This window comes from Neltuma alba, unplaced genomic scaffold (assembly GCF_004799145.2).
Source record: "Neltuma alba isolate B1F8T4 unplaced genomic scaffold, ASM479914v2 tig00011249_pilon, whole genome shotgun sequence".
NCBI lineage: Eukaryota > Viridiplantae > Streptophyta > Magnoliopsida > Fabales > Fabaceae > Neltuma > Neltuma alba.
In genome coordinates this window covers 279,148-289,922 of record NW_021635966.1, presented here as the reverse complement: position 1 = coordinate 289,922, position 10,775 = coordinate 279,148, and the positions used below count along the sequence as shown (strand labels likewise).

Here is a 10,775-nt window from a genome sequence, read left to right as displayed (position 1 = left end):
TTCCATCATGAAATTCATCTCTGATTAATGACAGTGGATCCCACTCAAAGAAAGCAAGCAATCAGCTTTGGACAGTCTTATCTTGATCAACAAGATTTATCACTTGATATGTACAAACAACAAAACAAGAAACTTAACATCATAACATCATAGCTACGACGATATGTTACAGAGTGAAACATGAAGCTCATGTTTCTCGATTTCTTACTCAGTTCATTTTCATCACCCCATTCACAAAAGCCCCGCTTTGATTTTCTTCCTCGCCAGTCCTAGTGATGGTGATGGACACACTCGGCGGGAACCACAGGAAACCTAGCCGTGTCGGAGCAATAATCATAAAACATATGGTTAGCCCTCACCCACATCAGCTGGTGGCTCTGATGCAGACTCAGCTCCGACACTGTGGGTTCGTCCCACCAATACTTTTTATCGTCGCTGCTACTACATCTCTTTGCATTATCCACGTCCGCCACTGTCGCCGGGCACTCGCAGGCATTAATCTCGAAGCCTTTGTACGTTGCAATGAACGGAGCGTGGCTCCAATCCGTCTTCACTCTTCCTCCCTGCGTCGCCCAATCGTCTGCGTTCCAGATTGAGCTATACACGCCCATGGCTTGGCCTTTTGGGAACGGGATTCCCCTGTGTTCCATGTTTGTGTGCACCCTTATCGGCGTCTCATCAACTGAGAATCTGAAAACATGTGGGCAAAACAAATGCCATTCAAATTTCAAAACATTGTCCAATGAGGAGAGTGAAAAAAATATCTTTTCAATGACGGGCACGGTGGATGATGATGTGTCCCCCGCAGTGCCAGAAACCGAGGGAGATGAATAGAGAGAGACTCGCGTCTTTATGCGACGGACCCACCAAGAGTGTGTGTTCGGGATAAATTATCGAAGATTCCTTCTTTACCATCGGTTTGTTTTTATGTGATTTAGCGGGAATATGATGCCACACACCAGGCCTATGATAGCTCAACAACCATTATTTTACTGTCTTTTTTGCTTTAACCGAGCACTGAAACAGAGCTCTGCTTAGCTCTGGCTTTGTAATTATTAACTGACCACTTTTAAGTCGCATAATTATTAAATGTAAGTTAATTATTATGATTCAGATTAAAAAAAGTTTAGGCTCCACAGTGGGATGGGTGCATACACAACTTGGCGCTGATTCCAGAAGATTGAGTAGGCGTGGAAGTCCTTGGTGGGGTCGAACCAGAGGTTAAGTCTCTGCTCTCTGTTGCCAACGCCATTGATATAGAGATTGGTCTGGACGGAGTAGGGTTCGCCTGTGGTGTTGCCCAAGAACTCAAAATCGAACTCGTTGTGATAGGGACCGTCCGATGACATCTGCATCAAAGGAAATGAATTGATCACCCCTGTCATTGTCACTCCGATACCTCAGCCTTATTTTCAACTCCAGATTTAATTATAAGCAATTATAGGTTTGTCGATTGTCGTTGGGGACCAAAGTATAAATGCAGGATTAATTGTGTGTAAAGTAGGTCACGGGAGGTAAAAAGGAGTAGGTAGGTGCAGGCTGCAGCTAGTGGACAGTGTACCATCCACTCATTGAAGATTGGAATCTAATAATTTGCCTTGGTAAATTATGTTCACTATGGAAATCTTGAGCTATTAGGTAGGAAAATACCCATCATAGTTCAGGTTGATGAAAACAATTCGTAATCACTTACATAGAAAGCGGCGACAGTCCCGGCAGAGTCACCCTCCACAAGCTTAAGCAAAATGGTCACCTTCCCAAACATATACTTGCCTTTGGATCCGAAACCGGCACCTGAAACCGACGGATCAATGATGAAGGATGGTAATGATCGGTAGAAACCGAGTCACAAGAACAGGCAGGCAGACATTATAACATAAAACAAATGGAAGGAAAGAAAAAAGCGTTCAGCAGAAGACTCAACAGTAGAATGTAAAGCTCACGGCGAAGTGAAAGTATTAAATAGTTAAACCCAGGGATTGTGAACGTGATTTACCAGAAGATTTGTCGAGTTTAAGTTTGACGAGGTCTCCTTCATAGATGAAATGGTCTAAAGCCCAGGCTGGGTGGAAAAGTTCGTCAAATTTGGCAGAGTTAGCCAACCCCGCCATCACAAGACACAAAAGAAGACCCAGAAGGCCAGACATTTTTGGTTTTTTTGGGGGGGGGGGGGGGGTGTTAGGACTCAGAGTGGGAGGGGACAGAATGAAGAGGGAGAGTGAAGCTTCTACTACTCTGGAATGCTTCTCTGTGAACACTCAAATGAGGGCGGGTGGGTTTTATAGTGAATTTCAATCGGCTTGTGACACAAGCCCGATCCTCCTACCTTCCATTCCCATGCCATTGGCCACATCATTTGACACGATGGATTGCAAACTCCGAGAAATTGAAGGGAAAAAAAATGAATGAAATAATAATATTAATATAACTTTTGCTTCTTCAAATTCATTCTTATTTTAATTTTGGACTCTCAGGTTTTAAATTATAAGTTTTGGTTTTTTAAATTCTTTTCATTTGAAATATTAGTTTTTATAATTCAATAGAACTTTTTAGATCATTTTACCTTTTAAGAGATAAAATATAGTTTGAAAAATTAAAGAACTAAGACCAAAATGATTATGAAATTGAGAGATAAAAAGATTGTATTCCTCCGATCCTAAATATAAGATCTATTTAACTAATTTAATTATATTAAAAAAGTTACGTAAGTTCGTTAATTATAAAAAATATGATATATTTTTTTTAAAATATCATAATCATCTTCCTTCTTTTCTACTTGACTATTGTTGAGAAAGTATCTATAAGGATAATTTAGAAAAAATTGATAATTATGAAAAATAAGTCTTATATTTAAGATTAAAATTAACTCAATAATTAAATCCTATATTAAAGATAGAAAGAGTATTAATACTATTAGTAATAGTAATTATAACTATTATTAATTTATTATCTCAACTCCAAGTGGATGTAGTAAAATATAGCCGTTACGGTGTGCGGGCAAAGCCTCTTCGCAAAATCAGAATGCCTGGGCGGGGCAAGAGAGCAGAGAGAAAGACATCTTTGGTCTGTCAACCAATAAAATGGAGCCACGGGAAGCAGTACAGCTGGCTATTTGGGTTGTCCAGTTGTCGCTTCTTTGTCATGAGTTTTTAATGTGAGAAATTTACAGTATCATGAATTCAATTCAAATTCAAAATCAATACGAAAAAAGACACAAATTACATTCTGTTTTTAAAATAGTTTTAATTAAACCTTCAAACATAACTATGAATAGGAGTATAATTTCATACGTTGCTCTCACCCAAAATTTAATTTTTCACGATGGCAAAAAGATTAAAGAAATAATTTTTCACCCATTAGTTATAAATAATTTGTTTTAAAAACAGAGGAATTTTCACCCATAGAAAAGATAGAAGGAAAGAAAGGAGAGTAGTGGACCCGTGAAGAAGACGCGCGTTGGTCTCCACGTACGAATGAATAGAGTGTGTCAGTGCGAGTGAGAGCGGCCTCCCTCTCCTATCTGCTTTGCTTTGCTTTTATTAACTCCTTTTCCAGCTGCACAGTGTACAACACTACTGGCGTAGTATACGGCCAAGGACCTCGTCAGTTATACTACTATTTATAAAAAAAAAACTTTTCAGATGCCTTATATGGGTGACGTGTAATTTTTTCCCGGAAAAAATAATTAACTATACTATACACAGTACTCTTTTCTCGAGCTAAAGAGGCGATAAGATTTTGAATAATGTGGATGTTTTGAGAGGGAATGGCCCAGTGAGTGGGAGAAAGATGTGTAATTCTCTATACAAATAAAGCATCCTAATTTAGAGTGAATTTTAATCTGGGGAAAATGGCAAGTGGGGCTGACGAATACTGCCCCACGAGTATTTAAAAAGGAAAAAGAAAAAAGAGATACATGATATGAGGATAGAAAAGCAACCACCTTTTCATGGATTTATTATAAGAAAAAACTTGTCTCCGGCGACTCAAACACCCCATCTTGATTCCTGATCCCCTAAAAACTACAAATATAGCCACAAGGAGCACATCGAGAGAGGAAACTGCGCCGTACTTCAATTTGTGGCCACCAACAACAACTAAAGTCATCCGATTGAGTTCACGGCTCGCATTTTTTATTAGCATCAAGCCAAATGCTTAACATCACTGGCATTCTAATTACCGCCAGTTTCGATAGTGGCAGAGCGTGAAATTCAAGTGGCTGGGGCAAATAAAAGGGGAGGTGAAAATGGTGAATTGGCGGTGGCCTGGGGGTGTGGGTGGGGCTGTGTGGATATTGATCAATTATTGTACGGAGGGAGTGGAGAAGGATGAAGGAAAAGTAGAGTAAGGACGAGGGGGGTACAGTTGCTATAATTGTGGGGGTAAGAGTTCCTTGCACTTGCAGTTGTCAATATGTGTTGTCCGGTTCAAGATATTTTGCGCATGCGCACCCTCACTTCCCCCCTCGCCATTTTAATATCTGCTTCGCTCCAAATCAATCACCCTCCCGAATTATTACTCGCCTCTCACTTCCCATTAACACCGACACCGAATTAATCAAACCAAAAATCAATTTGAGTTCGGTTTTTTACTCCCAATTTTTCTGATTCTTAAAAAAAAAGCAGCCTCCTTATAGCATACGATGGGGATAAAATTTATCTAGCACAATCTCAAATATTTTTTATATGCACTCAACATTTAACCTTGAAATATTGTTTCAAATATGTCTAACAAATATATTAGGGACGGATATCCTGTAAGAGCGGAAGGAGTATTCCAGGATCGCATTCCCGCTCTCTTCGGCATGCGAGTGGGTCAGCTTCTGCGTGCATGAGTGTATTTGTCAAATAATAAGACAAAATTGCTGTCTAAATTAGATTGTTTAGATAAAAATAAAATATTTTAAAAATATTTTTACAGTATGCGGAATAAATATATAGAGTCTCGATTTCTTATATTACTTGATAAGTAATCCCTAGTTTAACAGGAAAAACAAGGTGAAACAAAAATTTAACATTAACCAGATTTGCAACATTAAACACACCCTTACCACAAAATCCCAGACCCAGTTTACTTAAATCTGTGTTTTAATAAAAAATAATATTGTAGAATGCAAATTGGATGTGTGGGGGAGAAGAGCCCGAGGCAGGAAATGATAGGGGTCGCATTTGCGGACGTGCGGGGGGAGTGGGGCACTTTATTTTTATTTCATTATCTTCGTTTCCTTTGCCTTTGGCGTCATCTAACTCATAGTCCGTTTACCCATTCACTATATATTTTATTCATTTTACTTCTATTTTTCTTTCATTTTTTTTAACATTCTAAACTCTGACGTAACATTAAAATTATATAATTACAACTAACTGTTATTTTGTTTTTTTTCATTTTTTGTATGTAAAAATATGCATGGATATATCTGTCACTAATATTCCACATTATTAATTTTTTTGTTCTTAAAAGCAATAATATGAAGCGATGGAAAAAAAAAATACGAACATTACTTTTAATTTACAATTTATGATTTTTCTTTATTTAAAACTCCATCTAAAATAGAAGGAGCCAATTCTCCCAAAAGTGGGGGGGGCATCAAAGAAGTGACGTACGTCCTACGTAGTACTCGAAAAATGTACAAGCTAGCAATGTGGAGTAGCATCTTGCAATAAACGAAGACTGGCAAAACTTGCCATACGTACTCATTTTAACTAGTTGGTTGGTATGAAAAAATTATTAACACTGTTATGTTAAATATAAAATTTATTTTATAATATTTTAAATATAAAATTTATTTTATAGTACAAATATTATAAAATATGTTTTATATTTAGGATTAGAGGAATACTAGTTATGATAGGACAGAGAGAGAAGGTTTTTTTTATTATATTTATAGGGTATCCAGAGAAATTATTTTGTCTGGATATATAATTTTATCTTTTATTTATTATTGTGTTGATTTTGTTTATATCAAATATAATGTATATTAAAAAAAGATAAAGTTAAAAAGTTATTGAATATTAAATAAGAGTTAATAAAGTTTAAATGCTTTCTTTATTTGTATGAAATATTTTGAAAATGACTTATAAATAAAATCAGAAGAGTAATTAATTAAATATGTTTCAAATTAATTTTTTAAACTTTATTGATGTTAAATGAAATTGTGAAAGAGAGCAAAAAAATATATAAAGAATTACTTTTAAGTATTAATTATTGAGATAAAATTGAAAAATAAATATTAATTACTTTTTAAGTTATTTATATTTTAAATTAACGTATGTTGAGGATTTCCTGTTTTTTTTCTTAATAATATAATATTTTTTATTAAAATATGAGGAAAATTGTGAAGAAAAATACAAATAGATGTGTGACATACAGTATTAATCACAAGAAGAAATATAAATGTAATTAGCAATCAGACAGGCGTGTGTCAGGGAAAGGCTGAAGCGCAGAGCAGCGGAGAAGGGGTAAGAAAATTGGAAAGAGCGCAAGAAACGAGGAGGAATAAATAGGATGAGGTGGAGTGCACGCATGTTGACGTGACATGTCACCATTCACCTCCGTCTCCGAGCCTTTTCCCCAACCCCCATCCCATTGTTCGTAGCCTGCCCTTGTGATTTCCTCAAACTCTCTGAATTTTGGTCTAGATCAACTGCTCTCTCACATGACGTTCCCTCTACATCGTTGCCCATTCCACATTCGCCACGTATTCTCCTCGCCTTCTACTGGTGAGCGTGGGCTTTACGTGTCAACTCCTGGTTGGGCATAGTGTTTACTACAGTAACAACGTGAATCCACTAGAGCGACCGTCCTGTGGGCGTAACATGGCACGTGAATTCGGTGTTTGAAAAACCATACCGGAGTAGGCAGTGACGGCATTTTTTTTATTCTGGTGTTTTTTATTTTTGTTGCCGGCGTGGATAATTCCCAAGAAAGAATTCACAGAAAAAATAACATGTTTTTATAGAAATTTTTCATTTGAGAATTTGTGGGTTGTTCCAATTTTTAATCCTCCTTCCTTTTTTCCTTAGGGTGTGTTTGGTTGGAGGGAAGGGGAGGGGAAATGAGCCCCTCTCCTCATTTAGTTAAAAATTTTGGAGGGGAGGGGAGCTAAAATGTCCCCTCCCCTCCCTCTCCCATTTTGGCTCCCCTCCAAATTGGGAGTTTTTGGAGGGGAGCCAAAATTTTGGACCATTATACCCTTATAGTTTTTTTAATATTCCACTTCTACCCATAAAATATATTATTATAATATTTATTTCAAATAAAAAATATATTATCCTAAGTGAAAAAAATAAAAAATATATACATTATTATAATTAAAAATATATTATAAAATTATTTAAAAATAAAAAAATTATTGAAATAAAAAATTATAATATTATAAAATTAATTGTTTTTTATAAATATATTATTTATTAAATATATTTTAAAGCTGGAAAAAAAGATAGCCTAAAGAAAATAAAATTTCATTTTTCTTAGAGCATATAAGATTTGTTAATTTGATTATTTTAAATATATTATTATATTAATTAGAATAAAAAATTACTGTACCAATTTTTTAATACACATATTAACATGATAAGATTGAATTTTTATTAAATTATATTATTTAAATTAAGATGTAGATTAATTTATATACTATATCAATAAAAAACATAAACTAATATGTAAGGGTAAAATGGTAAATTGATTATTACTGTCCCTTCCCTCTCCTCTTGAACCAAACAAAGAATCATTAAATACCCTCCCCTCCTCTCCTTTTTAATCAAACCAAACAAGATGAAGATGAAACCTCCCCTCCCCTACCCCACCCCTCCCTCCCCTCAAACCAAACATGCCCTTAGCCATTTGATCCCAGGAAAGAGAAACAACGGCGATTCCCGTCCAACATCATCAATGTCTTCCACCTCCGGATAACGCATCTCTGCATTATGGCAGCTAATGTAAGACGATTGTTTCATAGAAGTTGGGAGCAAGCATGTTATGAGGCAGTACTAATAATAATCACTTCGGCTGATATTATTAGATGTAAGTTAGGCTTAGTTACAAACCAATAAATATTGATTAAGTCATCAAATATGTTTTAAATTGATAAAAGTTACGTATTTTACCCTTATCAGAAAATGTGATTGGAAGATTATCTCCTCTCTCTTTTTCTTGCAACAAAAAGTGAAAATGAAGAATTATCAATTGATTACTTTGTCAATTTCATATATTTTGAACCAGTGTTTTTTTTTTTCTAAAAAGCTTTTTATATTTTGTACTAGAGCCAAACGTATTCCGAGTCATGATTAAATATAAGAGCTAGTTCATTATTTTAAATATAAGACTCAAATTCACTTTATCTTTCAAATTTATAATGTGTTTTCAAAAATATCTCTATTAATTATAAAGTATTTCCATCTAAGTATAGTTTCATTCTACATAATTAAACAAGTGTAATTTAGGAAAGTAAACACAAATTTGTTACGTATAACTAACTTAATTAATTTTTTTAATCTTCTTAAATTAGTTATCTAGCTCTTATATAAAAGACTGGAAGTAGTACTTTATACCATTAATTCACTATAAAAAATATACCACGGGAAAAACTCCGATATCGGTTCAATTGATCAGTAGCTGGGTCGTTAGTATGCAATCTCTAGTGTTATTGTGCGTGTAATAAAGGCTTTGCTAAAGGAGTAAAAGCATTTTAATATTCTTCACCCCTCAAATGAAATCAGTAATCGGTTGTGAAGCGGGCATAATAATTGAACGGGGAGCTCATTTTTGGTTCCAAAAAATGTCTGTGTCAATAGTGACGGATACAAAACAAAGGGCAAGACAAAGATGGGCCAACGTTGAAGACCAACTTTGGTGCTGGGCAAACAAGACGATGGGGACTTAAATGTCCATATCTACCTCCACGCCTTTATTTTCAAAGGCTTAGATTCACAATAAATTTCAGGGCTTAAACCGATATTCAAATTCCTGCTAAAAGAAATATTTATATTTAGTACTTAATAGCATCTCAAATAAAATTGTTTTTAATAAAAAAATACTAATGCATGGAAAAAAAAAAACTTCTGGGTTTGACCTCTTGGCTGGTCATCCTCGCCTATCATATTTTCTGAATTTTGCCTCATACCATTCTTTATTCAAGTAAATTCTCCAAATATTTATATTTTATTTCATTACTGACTAAATGTTTTCTAATCATACTTCAAAAATTCGTATTGAATTAATCGGTCTCAGTAGTCATGAATTGTTGAAGGGATCAAGAGACTGTGTTATTAGATCGACTAAGCTTGACAATTAACGTGATGTCAGAATTGCTGAAAATAAATATTATTTTTGTCCATTATTAGTTCACAACAGTATTACCAATGGGGTTAGGTGTTACAAGAGGAATTAGTCCCTCACATCATAATGAACCAATGTTCAAATCTCTATTGTAAGAACCTAATAATGTTTCGAATAAGACTGTTTCTAATAGAAGCGATGCTGAGAAAAAAAAGTTCACAATCTTGTTCAAATATTTATTGAACTCTTATTAATTCTAAACTAAAGATTCATTATATCAAACATTTTAATATTTTTGAAATATTCAAATTAAATTATTTTGAATACTACTATTAAATATGAATCGTTATATTTTTAGTAAATAATACAAATCTGTCCTTGTGGCAATAGTATCGGATGATCGCTTGTGGGCCGGAATACTTTCGCCCTCTCTGGGCCGGAGTTTATTAACAGGCCTAAAGCGACGAATGATCCGTACAAAGCTATGGCGGCGTGTGAAGAGATTGTTACGGAAGTCACTTCAGTTATTAGCGACGTCATGATGATGACGCAATATGGTTGGCAAAAGGGCAAAAAAAAAACAGATGACGTAACATGGCACTAGCGTCCACGTTGGATGGTCGTTAGGACTCAGAAATTTCACACATCCATAATACCACACGATATATCACGAAGCTTCGCAGGATGATTCCGAATTAGATTAGACTGGGGAGCCGGAATTGACCCAAGGTGGTCATTTATATGCAAATTTATGGCTTACGAGCATGTGAAGAGCGGAACTATATATTTAATACTCGTAACATGATAATGCTCGACGACACACCTTCCCGCCAGCTTGGTCCTTTTCAGTTTGTGACTTATGGCGTCTCTGCTTAATTAATTAATTCAAATTCGCACGTGAATCGATTAGCCTCGATATCATTAACAAATCTTTACGCTGGCATGGCCTCACCGATTCAGATACGTATGAATCCGAATTATATTATTATAATGAATGAAATTGACATCTGACCTCGTACGTGTCCCAAACCTAAAACCCTTCCCACCCATATTGTTAGCTACTCTGATTGCAAACAATAGTTTTTCTAGTAAAAAATGCTTGCAACTTCAACTTGACTCGCGATTATCCTATGACCTATGATATTTTATCCCGCATGTGTACGTGTAAGTTCCTCCGGTGTTCGAGTTTGGGACCATCCAATGAAATAATACGCGCTTTTCATTCTGGGATACAAATGCATATGTACAAACTCAGACCTATGAACCTAATTAATTAAAAGCTCCGTGCATATAAAACGTGACTCATTAACTACTGTTATTTTATTTGAATTAAAAAAAAAAAAAAGGAATCACGTTACATATGATCAGAATTACAGAGACTGCAAGTTGGGGACCGTGCTATATATATATACAGCACTGCATAGCGAAGGAAGGTAAGCACTCAACATTCGCAATTGAAAGTAACGTTGTTAGTGATAATTAGCAAACTAGCCTGAACT

At 35.3% G+C, this 10,775-nt stretch overlaps 1 protein-coding gene across 1 annotated transcript; it reads right to left on the bottom strand.

Moving 5' to 3' along the window:
* On the bottom strand, positions 1-2,150 carry LOC114763003 (xyloglucan endotransglucosylase/hydrolase protein 9). The gene is made up of 4 exons (XM_028952599.1): positions 1,997-2,150; positions 1,694-1,794; positions 1,156-1,349; positions 1-690 (listed from the first exon to the last, which is right to left on the bottom strand). The coding sequence occupies exons 1-4, from the start codon at positions 2,145-2,147 to the stop codon at positions 270-272; spliced, it is 867 nt and encodes a 288-aa protein (XP_028808432.1). The 5' UTR covers positions 2,148-2,150; the 3' UTR covers positions 1-269.
* Between the last annotated feature and the right edge of the window lie 8,625 nt (positions 2,151-10,775).